This window comes from Micropterus dolomieu, linkage group LG15 (assembly GCF_021292245.1).
Source record: "Micropterus dolomieu isolate WLL.071019.BEF.003 ecotype Adirondacks linkage group LG15, ASM2129224v1, whole genome shotgun sequence".
NCBI classification, from domain to species: domain Eukaryota; kingdom Metazoa; phylum Chordata; class Actinopteri; order Centrarchiformes; family Centrarchidae; genus Micropterus; species Micropterus dolomieu.
In genome coordinates, this window is record NC_060164.1 from 15,346,622 (window position 1) to 15,365,795 (window position 19,174).

Genomic DNA, 19,174 nt, shown 5'->3' on the forward strand with positions numbered 1-19,174 from the left:
GGGGCATAATAAAGCAAACTTACCAGCAGCAGTACGACCTCATGTGAGTCAGGAGAATGAAAATGTAATAAAAAACCTCCAAATGCATGAACATCCTGTCAGCTGAGGGTGATGATGGTGACTCTGAGCCTGTCCAAAGCCTGCAGACAGTCAAACGATGGAGAGGAAACTGAGCTACCAGCACATGAAACTTCACCAGGGCTTCCAAGATTTAAGGAGGGGACTCTGAAATGGAGCTGCTCTTGTCCCAACAAGAGATTATCTGCTTAATTAAAGATTTTCCCCCTTCTTACTCTCTCGGCCAATCAGAAGTATTGTACCAAGGAGAGACTGAAATGATCAAAAGGGCACCCTGGGCCTTCAGGGCCGGGCAACGGTAGGTTCCCTGCCTCCTTTCAAGAGCAAAGGAAGATCTGTTTAATCCTATAGGAAAAGTGTAACAGTGATCCCTTGAATTTCTGGTCAGAAAACTCGGCCTATCTAATGCGCAGCTGATTGTGGGGGATTAGTGGATGGCAAATTGTCAGTTTGATAAGAGAGAGAAAAAAAGGCCCATACTGCTTGCTCTTGGGGAAGAAATTCATGTTTTCACAAAGTGATTGAATCGATATTTATCTCCCTGAAACACAAGGACCATTACTGAGACGGAAGTCGACAGGCATTGCCTCAAAAGTGTTATTTAACAGTTTCATTTAAAATGGGGTCACACTGCCACGACAAGTATCGGAAGATCATTTATTTAGGGATCAGCTGCCGGTAGATGCGTAGGCCTAACTTTTACGATGATCAGGGATATTATTTCCATTTTCCCACATCTGTGCACCTTTAGTCGCAGAATTAGATGCGACGATATAGACACCTGCAAACAAAGAAAGTGACAAACTTGTAGTCTAATTTTCCATTTAGGCTAATTCAATGTATGATTTAGGTCGCTGATAGGATGCTATCAGGTCATAGTGAATCATTAGGCCTAACCAGTCATAAAATATTCTGGAGCGGATTAGAGTGTTTGTTCACTTAGAAGGTTTTATCTGACACGTTTTTGTAATTTGCACACTTTTTCCTGCATTTTCAATCAGCTAAATTTAAAACAGGATGACTTTTGTTTAGTTCCCCGGATCATTTCAAGAGAGAATTCCTCCGAGTCTCCTTCCTCCATCAGAAAATAGAAGGTGGATTTTTCCTAGCCATTGATCAGATAGCGTATGGGACATTTGCATCACTAATCCAGACGGTCCCTACCTAACGCTGGATGAAGAGTTATTCCCCAATAACCCTGTCTGACCCTTAGGACCCTTTCCTTCGGCACAGGCAGTCCTTTTTCGATCTTCTTGTGTGCAAATTAGGATTAGAGAAGAAGGTGATTTGGAGTTGGGGGGGGGGGGCTTCTGAGGGATGTTTTTGGAATAAGATTTAAAGTGGAATGACAAGTAAAATAGTAAAATGAGACAACTCCAGGACCCACTCCACATTTCATGTTGTTTTAGCATTTCATATAGCCTACGCTACACAATAAATTATCCCTTCACAGAAAGCCTCAACTAAAACGCGCAGTCATGCCTATTCTCTAGGCAAATCAACACTAGTCATTTCTCCAGAGCAAAGTATTAACGTTAGGCCTATGTGCTCTATGTTTGAAACCCAGTTTTTACACAAATGCAAACGCCTGAGCATAGGCTACTGGAAAGTGGGCATGATGACAATCAAAAATGTAAATCCTAAGCACATTCATCCTTTTTCTGAATCATTTCATTCTACCAAATGATCTCCTGAAAAGCGGCCAGCAACAGCAACAACATCAGGCCACTGTAGTTAACAAGTCCTCTGTGTTGCACATGTTTGCAAGTGCCGAACTCAAACACTCTGGCAGGCCACAGAGACGTGTCTGAGTTCTCACTGGGAGTGTGAACACGCAGAGGTTTTAAATGTCGTGAAGAGGATGGCCTGACAGTCAGCAGCCAATGACCAGAGAGAGGGCTGATGTCACGGTTGGGGCAACCGAGATCAGCAGTGGTGGGGCCACTTGCAGCCTACATTTGGACCGGACTCAGACTATTGGTGGCGCCTCTCTGTAGCAGACTCCAGCATTTTGGCACAAAATCACCAATTGCAACATGCACGTAATATTTTGTGACTTACCCAGAACAGAAGGATGATGCACCGCGTTAGCCGTTTATTTGACTTGCAGTAAAGTAATTCTCCAGCAGAGGGAGCAAGTTCACAGATCCTTACAAAAGTGGAGAGATGTGATCACAAACACTGAAGCGTCTTTGTTGCCCTCAGCAAGGAAATTGTTTTTTTGGTTGCCCACCTCTAAGCAAATTAGGGTTTAAATACTGGGAGCTGGTGCTTTGCTCAAAGGTACTTCAACAGGCCTGGTAGTGCATGGAGAGGAGGAAATTTTGAACTCAGTGCACCTGACCTCCCTGCTGCTCCAATCATGGCTTACAGACATGACCACAGTTAAAACAAAAAACAAAAGCCTGTTGTAACATTTAAGTCTTGCAGTAGTGGAAATTTAAAGCTGTAAAACATTAAGTACCATATCTACAGAAAGCTGTCATCTTTGGATCCCCAAGGAATGTTCAAACTATATCTGCACATATTTCAAATAGGTGTTTATGGTGGTGTGACAAGTTCGGCGACCTTGCAACAATGTTAGATGTACGTAAGACTGGTGAGCCAAGCATGAAAAGCTGAGGTGGCCTAGATCCCCATCAGTACAGGCATGCAGACAGGAGACAAGGCTTTCAATTAGCAAGTACAATGTGTGTTCAAAAACAGGAAGAATGGGAGATGGCTCAATTATGACAGCAGAAAGATGAAGATAAAAACGTGCAGACCTGTCGGACCAACTCATGGGATCACTATATAAAAGCATGTTGTGCACATTCAAACCCACACAACTGTCAGTGATGCTCCCAAAGTGTCCAAAAATGTCACAAAAAAAAAAGTAGGCCTATGTCAATGCAGCATCTCACATCATTAATTAACTTACTCACGCTTGATGGGGTGGTATGTGTCATCCTCAAGCTCAGGTCCTCCAGAGGTCTGGGAGTTGAGGGTTCTGCACAATCTCTTAGCTGTTTCAAGCCTGCACTCTTCTGGACAGAGACTTTCAATGTTGTACCTGGAATGTGGTGGAGCCACTCTCCCAGTTTGGGACTCACAGACCCCAGTGCTCCGATTATTACTGGCACCACTTCTGTATTTACCTATTTTCCTTTAGTTTCTATGATTTTTTACAGTGATTTATGTTTTATTCTTTAGGGCACACTTTGTTAACGATTTGATGCTTTTGAATAATTCTTGATAGTATAGGTAATATACTAACTTTAAAATTAGTTTATTATCATTATCAGTAGTGGTTGTTATTCTTGTAGTATCCATAAGCCTCTGATGAAGAATGTAACAGAAATAGTATGGTCATCATTTTTATTCAGTATACGAATAAGGAGTTTTACAGAGTTCCAGCAAAAACAGTAAAACATACCTTTGTCACAAGTAGAAAATTTGGTTTATTTATGGTACATACAGTGGGCAAAAACATTCTTTGAAAATAAGGTGCCATTTTTTAAGGCATTTAAACTCCCAGAAGGTAACACTGTATACAAGTGTTGCTCTGTAAAAGATGGGGTGTGAAAAATACTCTGACAGTATCATTAATGATATCATGACAAGTTTGGATCTTGGAGCAAAGTATTTGTTTGGTTACAGTTAAGTTAAATCATAGTAACCCATAAATGTTTTAGGAATTGTTGAGCAGTCCCTCTTTTTTCATTATAAATAAGAGATCAATTTTTGAAGTGTTCCTTAAAAACAGACAGACGCCACCAACAACCGTGAATCTAAGCACTAATTTAGTTCCATAACTTGCACTTATAATCTTTTTTAACAGGTGTGCAACCTACATAAGGCATTGGGCAAGAGTCCTGACACATTTCAGTAATCACATAGCACACAAGGTAAATTCACCTAGACATGCCTCATTGGCCTTATCTGAGGGAGAGGAATACCTTCAAATTTGAGTGTGTGATGTGATTATATATATCACAAGTATTTGAAATTAATACAAAACATCTGAAACTCTCCTTTCAGATTAAGAGTGAGAATTCTGGTTCTATGTTTCAGTCCAGAGGCGTCTACATGAAAAGGGTTAATGATGAAGTCTGTGGCAGCTTCACTACTTAACCAGAGGTATAGACTGCGTTACACCGGACACCTTAATCCTCATTCGAAGCCCCATGGACAGTTGGAGACAGTGGGTGTATCCCAAAAGTTTAACCCATCTGAACTGTATTCACCCATGCGTTTCTCTGGTATGATAAATGAGGAAAGTTCAGTAGAGTGTTGACAGTCTTGGTGTTGGCCTTGAACACGGCAGCTTATGGTTTAGTAAGACTACTAGCTTACCAAAAATAAAGAAAACCTTACATTAAACACAGACAAACAAATATCAAGCTGAAACGCCACTCCCTGTGGAATGAAACAAAGCACTACTGACAGAAATTAGAGCAAAAGGCCCTCAACCTTGCCTGTAAAGAAGCCTCACTGTTAAGGGTTTCAATAAAGTGCCAAAGACTACAAATAAATAGCACATTAACAAATAAGACATACAGTAAATTTTTCTGTAATTACTGCTTAAACACACCGCTCACATAGACCTGTTTGGTTGTCCTACTGGTGCCAAAAGAGACTCAAATCCCAATTAGCCCTTTTCATCCTCTTCAGTTTTATATTATGGTGAAAAAGCTGTGCTTGAACATGTAGCCAAGTCGCTGTCTGTGGCTAACAGTCGGTGAAGACACTTCAAAACTTAAATAGAGACCCAGACAATTTATGGAAAGGCCTACAACTCTTTAAAAGCCAATATTAGTTTCAGGAAGAGGTTTAATTTATAATCAGAAGTATGGTAATCACCCCCTTGTCACTGAAATGCTGCTATCCCTGTTGCTATGTTCTGTCTTATTTCCACACATCAGTATCAATTGTAGAGTTTGGAGCTCGTGTGACTCAGCCACTTTTGTGGCTGCCGTCACCCGTCCGCTGAATGCGAGCAATGATCAATTCCTTCGACACCTTCTTGGGGTCATTGGCCAAACCCAGGAAGCACATCAAGTCTATAAAGGCGGTGGTGATATTGAGCTTGCAGCCAAACTCGCTTGTGGCGTAGTCGAAGGGGAATGTGTGATGGTAGTTGTGGAAGCCTTCCCCTGAAAACCAAAAAAGAAAAACTTGTGTTTAGTGTTTTGCTAAAGCGCACAGGCATAACTTGAAGGAGTGGCAAACAGCTGTGGGCAGAATGCTGTCTGATGAGTGAACGTGATTTGATGCTATGGGGAGACTTCAAGGCTGACTGCCCTGTGATTAGATTTACAAGCAACCAAAAGATCTGTTAAGTTACTCTTTGTTATCGTTATGATGCTGTTTGGTCGTCAGGGTCACAACAACAAAGTGTATATATATATATATATATATATATATATATTTTATTACTTTTTTACATCTGATGTTTACATTTTTTATATTTGAAGCTTATTTTACATCTCTATTTATCGTATTTTTATTTATACTTATATTTTATTTTTTATTGTAGGCATTTGAAGTGGACAGCAAAGTAAGAATTTCAGTGTAAATGGAAACTTGAACATCTGACAATAAACACTTTGAATCCTTGAATGGTCACAGCAAAGGCATGCCCACAGCTCTAGGAGAGCAACTATGAATCCCACAGATTATTGCAGTAGTAAACATTCACAGTGCATAGTTGTGCTCTAGACTACAATGACAAAAGTATTCTGAATATGCTACAACTTCTGATTCACACCTCTGGTACCCGGAAGTAAATAATCCATCCTTGTGTTGAAGAACATTGAGGTTATCATCAGAAACTTTCAAATGTGAACTTAAGTGAAAAATACTTCCAGAACAAGCAGCAACAGACTACTCCATTTACTAAGAATGCGTTTACTAAAGCTGTTCTGGAGGAACAAGCAAGATGGAACATGGAAAAACGATTGTAACTAATTAAAATGACACAGATGAGATTTAAAAGAAGGTGAAAATGCTAGTGCTAGTCTTGACTCGTAGGAAATGATGAAACTGAAAATACCATGAGTGGCCAACTCTAAAATAAAATGGCTAAACACACAGATAGAAAGCTGACCACCAAATTTCAAAGCTAAACCTGGGCCAGCTGGGACAAAATAAACCATCAGCCACTGGATTAGCACACTGTCCCACTACAAATGCCAGATTGAATCAGCTCTGAGAGATACTCCAGCATGGTTGACTTGATAAGCTTTCAACAAGTGATGAAAAGATCATTCAAATATCCATCAGGTGCATAAAGACACCAAATAACATAATTACGTAGTCACAAAACAGTATCAGCACATTTTGGCGGGCCTAATATTAGTGAATAATGAACTTGCTGTTTCCTTACCTATGGCACTGAAAGCAACCAGTGGGTTTTCCCTCGGGTTAATGGTCTTGTCATAAGGCCTATTGCCCCATATGTGTGCAGCGCTGTTGACCAGCCAGGTGGCATTGAGCACCACAGCGTATCTCAGGAGTCCAGGGATGAAGTATGCCACAATCAAGGACTCACCCCAGAAGTACCAGGGCACCAAGGTGGGCACGAGGAAGCAAAGGATCAACACAGAGAGCTTGTAGTGCCTGTAATGAAATAACAAAATGCATCTCACACAGATGCTCTGCCATAATTCAATCTGAGACTAAATCAAATAAAAGAAGATATTTAAATAACGTAAATAGTTTGTTTGTTTGTTTTCGATTAAACTGACAAGAAATCATTTTTTGTTCTTATTGGAAAAGTCTATACATTCTGTAAGCCCACAACACACTAGAAATGAGAGTGTAAAATCATACTGCATCTCGTGTTTGATTTAAACAATTTGATAGATAAAAATCAAAGTCTGTACCCACGTCAGAGTAAAAGGTCCCACAAAGGCCACAAATGTAATCCTACATTAGTTTGAGGGCAATTATAAACATATTACCATGATTAACTCCAGACGATTTGCACATTAATTCACTGTACGCAGTTGATGGGGCATTCTTATTGGTTGGCTCTTGCTGATGTTAATCCCCTTTGGCTGAGAGCAGAAGTGAAAATCTGGGACTGCATCCAGAAGAGCAGAAATGTTGACAAATGACCAGTCAGTGGACACTACAGAGGCATGCTCTGATTTGGTCCCTGATGCAAAAAGCATTACTTATCTGTAGATCTGTAGTGTGCTATCATGGTCACTGTAAGCCCAGACTACAACATCCTGTTCGGATTGAGCCAGAGGGAAAATTACTTTTAATAACAAGACGCAAAAGAACAACGAACCCTGCAAATACCTTTCAGTGTTTCCCATTAATTAACGAGACCATGGCGGCCCACCACAGTCCCAAAAATATTTTTACACATCTCATAACAACATTATATCTAACGTTGTGTTTTATGGGTGCTGCTGTAAGCTCGCTCGCTCACACACTTTGGCATCCGACTCAAGACAACCACGGCGATTAACATAGCCACACCTAAATTTTGAGTGCACACATATTAATGCCTTTATGGTAAATCCACTGAAACAGACCAGTGCAAGCTGACAAGCAGGTTCGCGACTTTATCCTGTCATTTTCTCTCTTTACAAAGACAAGTGTTGCAGTTTGAGCGACCTACCTGAAGAGAGGATTTGAAATCTTCATGTTACGCGATACGAAAACCGCATACAATATAATTTATCAAATTGGGTCGGACTTGATGAATTTAGCGCGAGGATACACAGTGACAATGTCCAGTTTTCAAAATAAGGTGTCTCTACAGTGTGGAAATAATATTAATTATTCTATTTTCTATTCTTTGATTTAGGGTTGCTGGAAAAAACATTAAATAAATTTGATGACTTTTGTTGCCGTTTCATCACCATTATATAATGGGTTTATGATCAAATAGTTTACTAGAGCACAACACTGTTTACAAGAGTGCAAAGTTCTTCATAGGTAGCCTCTTAATTTTGCACCATATGAATGCATTTAACTTTAAAATGTACAAAATCTTCCTCGCCAGCGGCATGCCCCCGGAGCCCCTGAGAGGGTCCAAAGCCCACTCATCACATTGTCACACTATTTCCTGCATAGCAATATTTTCTGTGGCAACATTCAGTGCTAATGCAGGAAATAGTGTGACAATCATGAAGGCTTGAAGGACAATGTGATGGGTGGGCATAAGTGTTAGTTGTAGGGTTAGGGTTACGGTTAGGGTTATGATCAGTCTCAGACTAATAATCGGTTTTGACATTTTTATTTTTGAAACTTGTTTTCTATTCCAATTTCTAAATTAGTTGGGAAATTAAGATATCAAAAGGAGTATGAAAAATGCTGTATGAGCGTTTCGTGTGACATGTTGAAGCAAGATCTAAGGCAGGTAGTATTCATTTTTGCAGATGAGTTTAGCAAGAATGTCATATTACAGGTGGTATTTCATTTCCACCAAAAAACATATCTTGCTAATGCAACAGAACTGCACAAGTGACAAGATTACAGTGAAACAATGATGATATACCAGGCCTTGGACATAGCCTGCAGTGACAGCACCTGATTACATGTGGACTTTTGTTATGGCTGGCTAGAATCGATTTAGTAGTGTTTGCTTACCTTCTCTGGAACATGACCACTTTATCTGCCTTCAGGTCTGACATATCCAGTTTCTTGCCTTTTTCAATGACGTCGGGATGTTTGCGAACCAGCAGCCAACCGATGTGAGCGAAGAAGAACCCCCGTGTGGCATTGTGGGGGTCTGCGTCCGTCTCTGAGTACTTGTGGTGGACACGGTGGTCCCTTGCCCACTCGAATATGTCATTCTGCTCACAAAGAGACAGTCGATGAAAAGGATTACAGAAAGGCACCCGTAAATATGCATCGTAATTGCCTAATTGAAAATTGTCAAAAGTATATATACATACTCCTTGTTTAGGGAATATAGAATCTATAATTATGCAAATATTTTTCCATTTCAAAAGTTTAACTGCTGGACACAAGATGTCTCTGAAAACAGTTAGGTCCATTCTCAGTGTTTGCATACTGGACCCCGATTGACTATCAAACTAGTTGTGATGTCACGAAATCCTGCTCATATATCCCTGTGTTAAACTCCAATTTAAAGGTGACGACAGGGAAACTTTCCACCTTCAGTAGACGAACGTGAAAACAGCCTTCCAGTGTCAAACTCTGCACATTCAGTACACCACTCTTCACAGTGAAGCTTAAACATTCACATCACAGTCTAGGAACAATAAGCAAATCATAAGTTTGAGTGGAGGACTACTTTAAGATGAGGCAGCAACTGCCATGGAATAAAGGGGAGTACTGTACACATGGAATATTTACATATTTGTCTGTTTTACCTGAAAGGCCATGGAGTTGGCAAGAGCGAGGAAGACTCGCAGTGGATTAGATGCCTTATAGGATCTGTGGCTCCATAATCTGTGTGCACCAGCAGTCACGCCAAGAGCACTGATGAGGTAGCACACGACAGCTGGAAGAAAGAGAGGTGGAAAGGACAGATATCTTAGGGGAAACTGTCACCACTACACAGAGATTAATTTTACACCCATGAGAGCAGAGTCACTGGGACACCATGTTCTTTCCATGACACCCAGGCCTCTTTGTTCAGAGAAAAGTCACTTATGTGGAGAGATGGGATGGTGAGGGCACGCAGGTCTGCCCCCTTGTTGTTCTAAAACTGCTGAATGTGTTTCTATGTGAAGCCTAGACAAGACTACCCAGGATTTGAGGACCGGGGGCTTCTGACTGGCAACGACCAGTCTGTTGTGGTGCCACGCAGCTCACAATGGGATGTCTATGGGAATGGTGATTGTGCTTTGTCTTCCCCAGTGAAATAATATGCAGCTCAGCATTGCAAAGAGAGGGAGAAATTATGCAGTGCCAGAGTGGAAACAAAGTTGAGACTGTTCAGGAATTTGAGCTATGCCTCAACTGTCTACATATATAAGACACAATCATAACAAATTAATTCCAATTATTCAGTATTAACAGTTTGGCTTTTATCACTCAAATGCAAATTTGGGAAATGGTGCACAAACCAACAATCCCAATTAGTTCAGCCACAGCAGGGATGTGTATAATGAAAATTACAAGAGTCAGAGTGATTCTTTCTCCCATTATTCCAACAGACAAGACCCCTCAGGCTGTATGTACTGTAGTTAACAGTGATCACACAACATCAGCACATTCTGTTCTCTGTCTGTGGCCTGGGGGGAGGAAATCTGTCCCTTAAATCCCTAACAAAAAGCTGCGATAGTATTTACTAAATACTTACACCATGCAAGAGTTGAAGCCGATGCGGAAGGAAGGAGAATCAGTCCATAAAGCGCAGCGAAATGTAGGAGGGCCATCAGTATGATATTTCTCCACACCATCATCTTCGGCGGTTTGGGACCCTCTTTCTCTTTATAGGTGTCGTCAAAAACATCCTCCACTGTCGATATTTCTGCCATGGCACCTCCGTTCTGTTGCTTGCCAGCGAGATGGTTCCTGGTTTCCGTTTCAGTCATTTTTGCCGAATTGGTTCTGTGGGAGCAGTGCGTTGTAGGGAGGAAAAAAAAGAGAGGGATGTTGCTCAGTTAAGTGCGTACAGCGGGATGCAGAAACAGAGAGGAAAGTACGGCGGCTGGCTGTGTACATACAGCAGTCTTGTGTTTTTTTTCCAGCAGCGCCGAGATCGCGATCTAGTGGCATACTCAGTCATGGCACTGTTGCTTCATGGTATTTCGCTGCCGCTCTACTGGTTTATGATACTTACTATCTTATCTCATCTTATGGTACTTATAAACGGTAACGTTATGTATTTTATGTTACACGGCCATAAATATAACCACATCCTACCGTCATATAAGTTACCGATTCATTTTGGCATATCCGGGGGTAAAATGAGTACGCCACCGCTAAGTGCGACACAGACTCATGTTTCACTACTTTTACCGGTTGTTGTGTCCGTCTTTATTTATATCATATCCTGAATCATAGCGGCATGCTGTTCCACTTGTAGATGCACTGTACAAACAGGTAGCTAAGTTACTGTGTAACACTTGTAGCATGGTAGCTAGTTGCTACAGAGATGCCCACTTCCTGTAACGATGATGTTATTAACAGTCATTGGTTTACTGAACGTTATAATTATTTTAGTGGTGGCTAAGCTAGCTGGTTATCATATTGGACAAAGTTTGACCATTAGCTCGAGCTATGGGCATGACAACACGTTATTTCTTTTTAAATGAAATTTAATAAACAAATAAATTAGACTTCTTACATTAATTTCAGTAGAACAGCACCTAGTAATAGGTTAAAATGACTCGTATCCCGGTGTACATCTGCCAGTAGCGACATACTTCTAGTCAAATACCATGTGTAATTTGCATGACATTCGGCGTCTCTCTGAAAAAGTCCATTCAAATTCGAGTTATTTTAAATGGCTGCTGAAGTTACACAGGTTGAGCCTACTCACCGTGTGCTTTCCAACCGCTTCTCACCACAGAGGACCAAATCTGCAAGGGGGATCCGGGCGCTCGTGAGATGTAACCTGGAGGTAAAGATGCAAAAATTAAAGGGAACACTAGTACGTTGATCCCCGGTTAACTTTCTGAAGTCCTCTATCGCCTTATTCCGAGGTCGTTTTAAAGCAATCGGTGGATGAGTCAAGTGATGCCACAGGGTCTGAATATCCCATTGGCTGTTTACTTAACATCCTGTTTACCACCCTCCGTTTTTTTTCACCCTCATAAAGACCATTATATGAGGGATCAATAGATGTTGCCTAATTGTTCCAATCAACTTCTTGATCTTTATATAACTCTTTAATCTGATGAAATATTGCAAGATATCGCAAACACATGTCAGCTCATCTGAAACCGTGATGTCCGTTAATGACAGTCTCAGTTTGAGGTGGGGCGACAAAGAAAGGTGCATTCGCAAGACAGTTCAATGGCAGATTTTTGATTTAGTTAACAATTGCAAGGGTGGTCTGACATGGTTGAGAACTGTGAACAAATATCCAAACTTTTGGTAGATACAGTACATTTTCCCAGTAAAACACATTCTTTTTTTTTCAGTGTCATGTAGACATCAGCAATCAAAAATAGTATGGCCCGAAAGCTTCTTACTGAAATTGAAAAGTGGGAGTTTTTTTTACAGCCATGGTGTGATTATAAAGTTTTTACATCAGCACATGCTTTTGATCAGTACCCTAAATCACAGAAATGTCGCCACAATATATTTGTGTGTAAATTTTTGTCTGTGTGTGTGTGTGTGTGGGGGGGGTGTGGGGGGGGGGGGGGGGGGGGGGGGGGGGGGGGGGGGGGGGGGGGGGGGGGGGGTAAAATGTCTTTCAAATCTTGCTAAAGTTGCCAGAACAGAAGCACAGAGAAGTAAAATATGAGACTGAATATGAGAATACAAGTTCATTGACATGCACTTAGCACTTACAGCAACCTGGCAGTGCTGTGGGGGGTAAAATTAGTTCATTCCCCTGTCTTTCTGCTAACCCTGGCACACCCTAGATGTTTTTTGTGCACGAGTAGCATCATCCCATTACTTCACTCAAGAGATAAAAGAACATAATATGAGCCAAGGCCTCCTTGTTGCAATGGATTACCTCACATAATGGTGGTAGCCTCTCACAAACAAAACTGGGTCACTCATAATGTGATGTTATGACCTGAAGTGAACTGAAATGGATGGGATGTTGCTTAGTGGGATGGCTCATTCTAGAAGTTGTAATACCGCCATCTACTGCACAAATATTGGTACTGCAGGGCAGAAGAAGAATGACGGGTTGTTTCCAGACTCAAAACTTGCAGCCAAAGATGAGCTTGTGAATCTGGCTCAATGAAACTACCTATGAAAACAAAACAAAAAATCAAAATCAAATCAACATTTCTTTGACAGTGTTAACAAGTTAAAACTATACTTTAAGCCTGACAAGAGTATTTGTCACAGGGCTTTTGTACTAGGCTGCATTGTACTGTCCACCTTCTTTAGTAAAGCACAGTCTGTCAGAGCAGAAGATAATAATTACCCCTCTGAGTATTAAGTGAGGTACTACTAGAGGAACTAATAAGATTACAGTTTGTTTGTTTTTTTTCTATGGTACTATTCACAAAAGTATGCAGTAATATTTAACCACTATTTCACAAAAGACACAACAGATCAAAAAAGACATTGGAATACAAAACACACATAGGAAGACATGCTTTACATTGAAATACATTATGTTCATAATGTGAAAACAGTGAGATGAACTAACAGATTACCTTTGGCACGTCAAAGAGTCTTTTGAAAAGCAGAAAATGTTGCTGACTTCAACTTTGGCTTGTGGGTTGGACAAAACATGCATGTGAAAATGTCACCTTGGGATTCATTTTCTGATATTTTATACCAGATAAGTGAAAAAAAGAATTGACAAATGAATCGATAATCAAAATAATAATTTGCTGCTGCCCCTACCAAATCAAGGTCTAATCAAGTAAATAAGTGAAAACACCTGTGTGGGTGAACCATGGGTTTAAGATTATTGTAAGCATTTACAAACATTTGCATTATCATCGAGCATACAGTGCATCATTACTCAACTCCCTATTCGCTTTCTAAGGCAAACAGAGTTGTTGTTGAAAGGATGGAGTCCATCTCTATACAAAAAGTATGTGCTACCTCTCAAAAAGTAGCACCAGTTCACAATGAGGAGTATGTGGGAACATATCCACAGGCACAGCCAGAGTTGGAGCAAATGCCTCTCCTGTGAGTTTCTTCTGCGGGTCAGGAGCACAACAAAGCTCCCTGAAGTTCCTCATAGCCTCTCCATCCGGTTTACAGGACACATACACCAGCCTGCGGATAGCAGGATGGTTTCGTAAAGCTCGGACCACTCTGTGGTGCAGGCCAGCTCGAGCAGGGTTCACGACAGCTGCCACGAGGCCTCCACCTGAGGAGCTCAGCTGAGACATAGGGCCAGGAAGCACCACCTCTGCCTTCCCATGGATAAACTCACAGTTCAGAACATTATTGAGAGCTGCGTTGTGTCTAGCATCTTCCACTGCCTGTTCTATGAGCTCTATACCAATAATTCTATCTACTCTGGGAGATATAATAATGCCAATGGCACCCGTCCCACAGCACACATCTAGCAGAGTACCACCAACTTTTGTCCTCCCTCTACCTTCCTCGTGGTTTGGTACGCACAGGTCTCTCACTGTGCCATACAGCACCTCAGCAGCTGCCTGGTTCACCTGGAAAAAGGCATCGGCAGAGATGCGGAACTTGAAGCCCTGCACCTGTGAATGATAAAACGTAGGGACAGCAATTAAAAAATAAACATTATGTACATGCATTTTGTGCTGCACACTCTTCTCTGTCTATTGCAATCAAAACTTCAATGCTTATAGGGACATCACCAAAATTAAATACAGATGTCATGTTGAACACAGGCTGTGAAAACAGCTGTATAGGCCTACTGGAATATACCACGAAATAATACTACTCATCTGTAACAGAAAGCCTGAATTACAGTGTGAGGAGAGATTATAGAGTTGCAATGCTGGAATGTTACAATGTGTGCTGTGTGAAGTCCCTTACAGATTCTCTGTCATTTTTCCCTGATGGTGTATATTACCTCCTCGTATATGTGAGGCTGACCATGCAGGAGCTGGTAGGGGGATTCCTCATGAGTGCAGCGAGTCATGGTGCTCTCCTGGAAAAAAAGTGAGTCCAGCTGACAGACTGATCCTGGCCCCCGCATGAAGTAACCTGTCAGCTCAGCCTTATGGACTGCCACCTCTTCTGGGGGGAGCGTCTGTGGATGAAAGTACACTATAGCCATGGTGCGGCCCTCTGCGTTGGTCCTCACTGTCACCTCTCTCCAGTGACCCCCAGTGTGGAAAAGCAGGCAGGGCTCTAGGGGAGAGAGGCGGATGAAGTCCTGGTAGCACCTGGCTACCAGTTTGTGCTTCTCCGGCATGTTGAGCAGATGGTCTCCATTGACGCAGACGATGTTTCCCTTCTTGCCTGTGCCCACGTAAAATCCAACAGTTTTTGGATTTCCATCCACTCCTCTGTTGACAGAAAACGTGGATTTGTTGCGGTAGCCATCCCTCACTGGCGATGGCATTATAGGCAGAACAGGGAACCTGAGTTTACTTCTGACAGGTGACGAGTATTCTGATTGTAGGTCACCTGAAAGATACCCAGAGAGCTGACACAGTATCTTTTCCTGATGCTTTTGCTTGAGCTCAAGTTGCTCATCATAATTCAGCCTCCAGAGAGGGGTGACCACATCGGCCAGCCTTTCCTCCCAGGACAGATGATCAATCCAGGGAGATTTCTTTAGACGTTTTCTCCCCTGTTTCTCTGATGGTAGTCTCCCACCGTGGTCAGCTAGAATAGTGTCATTAGTTGAAAGGAACAGACTGGTTTGCCTCAAAGTATGCAGAATCTTGCGTCTGACAAATATGACTGACCTGCAGCATGTAGCTGCCAAAACCATTTTGACTTTCTAAGAAGAGGTATTATGGCCGAGGGTGATGCTGGTGTTAGCTAGTATCGCGAAGAAGAAGCTCGGAGTGCAGCTAAATATATACAATTAACACCACTCACTTTGTTGAAAGGCGTCATTATTTTCTGAAGCTCATGCTGAAGGTTCAACTGTTGTGACGTGTTATTTACGTGCCAGATAGCTTCCAACGTCGTTTCCATGCGTCCCGGGGCAAGTAAACATTTCCGCTGTGTCGCGATGGACTCAAACAAGGACGAAGCAGATCGGTGCATTAAAATAGCCCTAATTGCGGTCAGCAACAACCAGCCGGACAAAGCCAGGAAGTTTCTGGAGAAAGCACAGCGCCTGTTTCCGACAGATCAGGCCAAAAGTACGTCGAATAAACGTCTGTTTCGGCCGTTATTTTATGTCAGATAGTGGGCCATCGCTGTGAACCCGAATCAGCTACCGTTACCGTTAGCATAGACGTCTTAAAGTTACACAAGCTGCTCCCAACTGACACTGGTATTTGTAGTTTTTTCAGCTCCCCCACCCGCTATTTCTGTTGTATATTTGGTTACTTAGTGTCCGACATTGGCGCTTGCTTGTCCGCATTTACATCTTTAACGTCCTTGCTAGCAGCTAACGTTACAGTGCAGTGCTACCCGTTAGCTCACTATGCTAGTGAAATAACTAATTGGGGAAACATCCTCAGGTGGCAACCTTGAATAAAATGACACCACTTCTTTTGCAGACTTATTGGAGACGTTAGCGCAGAATGGTAAGCCGCCGGACGAGAATGGCGGTCCTGTGAACAGAGACGGACCCGCTATGAGGCACCGCAGCCACCGAGAGGAGGCTAATAATTCCGCACAGGGGGCCACAGACTCGGCCAAACCATACACTGCAGAGCAGCTGGATGCCGTCAGAAAGTCAGTACACATGTGGATCTTTTGTTTTAGTAGTAATGTTATATTTTAGTGCTATAAAGGACACAGTGGAGCTGACTAAATTAAATATTATAGCACATTCAGTCTATCATGGGGTGGGGGATGTGGTCTAAAATAACCTTATCAGTGTGTGATGATCAAGCTCAGCTAGACCACTCAAATACATTCATTTTAGTCCTGGCTTTAGTGAGAAAGATCATTTGTATTGCGATGATAAGGCAACCCCTATTCGAAAGCATTTAATGTTTTAGTTATGATTTTTTTTGAAGGTTTAGAGTCAGAAATACTTTAAAGCTGCACAGGTTGGCTGTAATAATTTCATACTTATAATATGGTTTGCTGATGCATTGATAAGTGTTTGTGTCTTTAATGTTAGCTGAATTAGGTACTTGATCTCACATTCATTACTCAGGGATGTATCTCTATGTTGTTTCCAGTGTGTTGTTTTTTGATTTTTTTACTGCAGGATTAAGAGCTGTAAAGATTATTACCAAATTCTGGGAGTTGAAAAGACAGCCTCTGAGGAGGATCTTAAAAAGGCTTACAGGAAACTGGCTCTGAAATTTCATCCAGATAAAAATCACGCACCTGGAGCCACAGAGGCATTTAAAGGTAAAATTAAAAGCAATCTCCTGTGGTGTTCTATGGAAGACATGCAAATGTAAGCATACTAAATGCAAATTTGTGTGTGGGGGGGGTTATGTGTCTTTCAGCTATTGGTAATGCCTATGCAGTGCTGAGTAACACTGAGAAACGAAGGCAGTATGACCAGTATGGAGAGGAGCGATCAAACCCAAGCAGACACAGGCACCATCGTGATTTTGAAGCGGACATCTCACCCGAGGACCTCTTCAACATGTTCTTTGGTGGCGGCTTCCCATCGAGTAAGTAGACGGCAGATGAATTGAGGTTATTGTTGCAGTGCTATCAAGGCCCAAGAGTATTTTGGTTTTCATGTGTAAATGCCATGTAAACCATTTAAACCCTTCTTAAATATGGTCTGCATGACATGGGACTATGCTGGCAGTATTGCTTGTTTTATGCCATTACCTACAAAAACTGTATACCTTACATCTGTAAAAGTTCCAGGGCATACCAAAAGTTTTTAGATTCCCTTTCTGCCTTTCAAACAGCAACAGCGCATAATACTGATATGGTATGGTAAATAATGTATTTACACGTTTGTCTCCATGTAATGCATTTGCTAAGAGGGACTGCTTAGTGTGTCTGTCTGATGCCCTCATCTGATGCCTATTGTTCCTGTCTGCCGCCCTTATCAGCGGCCAGTCTCTGGTCACAGTCAGTGACATAAACCTGTCTTACCGGGTGTTCAGCCTTGAAGATTTCCTTATTTTTTTGACTCTGCCTTTTCTTTTCAGCATACACAAGCAAAATAAAGACAGTCTTTTATAGTGACATTATCTTATCATTGACATCTTACAAGCACGTGAAAAAACTTTGTATCAGATTCACAGTTGCATGAACATGGTTGGCTAGTTGCAATGCTTTCCCCTCTGTGATGTTTACTGGAGTGAAAATGCTCACTGCTTAGTAGTTAATTCCTTTCATTTCTTCTATAATTACTACATCCATTGAACTGCAGTGTATACACACTATTTGGAGTGAACAGGCTAAAACCAAAGGCTAAACAAATAACCAAAAAATGGAACTCTGCCTGTAAACAGGCTAAACAGTACCTAAATACTTACTTCTGTCGGGTGGAATATATGATTATTAGTGAAATCAGCTGTTGTAATTGATTGGGTTAAAACCTGCAAATTGTTGGGCCTTGATTTCACATGGCTTAGAGTCACAGCACTACTGAGTGCCCTGTAATCTTTCTTTATTATGTTTTTGGGTTCTTATCTCAGAAACTCTTTGAGGGAATTTCTTCAAATTTGAAAACATCTTCTTGGACTCAAGGATGAACTGATGAGAATTTGGTATTCAAGGTCACTGTGACCTCATGTCCGTCCCATTCTCGTCTCAGGAACATCTGGAACTAATTTCTTCAAATGTGGCACAAATGAACATGGTTGGCTAGTTGCAATGCTTTCCCCTCTGTGATGTTTACTGGAGTGAAAATGCTCACTGCTTAGTAGTTAATTCCTTTCATTTCTTCTATAATTACTACATCCATTGAACTGCAGTGTATACACACTATTTGGAGTGAACAGGCTAAAACCAAAGGCTAAACAAATAACCAAAAAATGGAACTCTGCCTGTAAACAGGCTAAACAGTACCTAAATACTTACTTCTGTCGGGTGGAATATATGATTATTAGTGAAATCAGCTGTTGTAATTGATTGGGTTAAAACCTGCAAATTGTTGGGCCTTGATTTCACATGGCTTAGAGTCACAGCACTACTGAGTGCCCTGTAATCTTTCTTTATTATGTTTTTGGGTTCTTATCTCAGAAACTCTTTGAGGGAATTTCTTCAAATTTGAAAACATCTTCTTGGACTCAAGGATGAACTGATGAGAATTTGGTATTCAAGGTCACTGTGACCTCATGTCCGTCCCATTCTCGTCTCAGGAACATCTGGAACTAATTTCTTCAAATGTGGCACAAATGAACATGGTTGGCTAGTTGCAATGCTTTCCCCTCTGTGATGTTTACTGGAGTGAAAATGCTCACTGCTTAGTAGTTAATTCCTTTCATTTCTTCTA

At 41.5% G+C, this 19,174-nt stretch overlaps 3 protein-coding genes across 7 annotated transcripts in view; 1 reads left to right on the forward strand and 2 right to left on the reverse strand.

The window, feature by feature from the left end:
• Nucleotides 1-134, reverse strand: part of wnt8b (wingless-type MMTV integration site family, member 8b) — a 5,403-nt gene extending 5,269 nt beyond the window's left edge. The window contains exon 1 of the mRNA XM_046070267.1: nucleotides 24-134. Within this exon, the coding sequence (XP_045926223.1) occupies nucleotides 24-94 (71 nt within the window). The 5' untranslated portion in view covers nucleotides 95-134. The remainder of the gene's footprint in view (nucleotides 1-23) is intronic.
• A 3,284-nt stretch (nucleotides 135-3,418) lies between these two features.
• LOC123983718 (acyl-CoA desaturase-like) lies at nucleotides 3,419-16,058 on the reverse strand. Of its 5 annotated transcripts, none has more exons than XM_046070013.1 (8): nucleotides 14,696-16,058; nucleotides 13,738-14,357; nucleotides 11,537-11,611; nucleotides 10,352-10,602; nucleotides 9,417-9,547; nucleotides 8,668-8,873; nucleotides 6,446-6,678; nucleotides 3,419-5,213 (listed from the first exon to the last, which is right to left on the reverse strand). In XM_046070013.1, the coding sequence occupies exons 1-8, from the start codon at nucleotides 15,563-15,565 to the stop codon at nucleotides 5,014-5,016; spliced, it is 2,586 nt and encodes an 861-aa protein (XP_045925969.1). In that variant the 5' UTR covers nucleotides 15,566-16,058; the 3' UTR covers nucleotides 3,419-5,013. The 5 variants fall into 5 exon arrangements, with proteins under 5 accessions (XP_045925969.1, XP_045925971.1, XP_045925970.1 ...); XM_046070015.1 differs by lacking the exons at nucleotides 13,738-14,357; nucleotides 14,696-16,058 and adding exons at nucleotides 12,683-12,925; nucleotides 13,341-13,728; XM_046070014.1 differs by lacking the exons at nucleotides 13,738-14,357; nucleotides 14,696-16,058 and adding an exon at nucleotides 13,341-13,729.
• dnajb12a (DnaJ heat shock protein family (Hsp40) member B12a) overlaps nucleotides 15,738-19,174 on the forward strand; it is a 10,403-nt gene continuing 6,966 nt past the window's right edge. Inside the window, exons 1-4 of the mRNA XM_046070018.1 lie at nucleotides 15,738-15,944; nucleotides 16,308-16,485; nucleotides 16,970-17,115; nucleotides 17,217-17,387. Coding sequence (XP_045925974.1) covers nucleotides 15,773-15,944; nucleotides 16,308-16,485; nucleotides 16,970-17,115; nucleotides 17,217-17,387 — 667 coding nt within the window. The 5' untranslated portion in view covers nucleotides 15,738-15,772. The remainder of the gene's footprint in view (nucleotides 15,945-16,307; nucleotides 16,486-16,969; nucleotides 17,116-17,216; nucleotides 17,388-19,174) is intronic.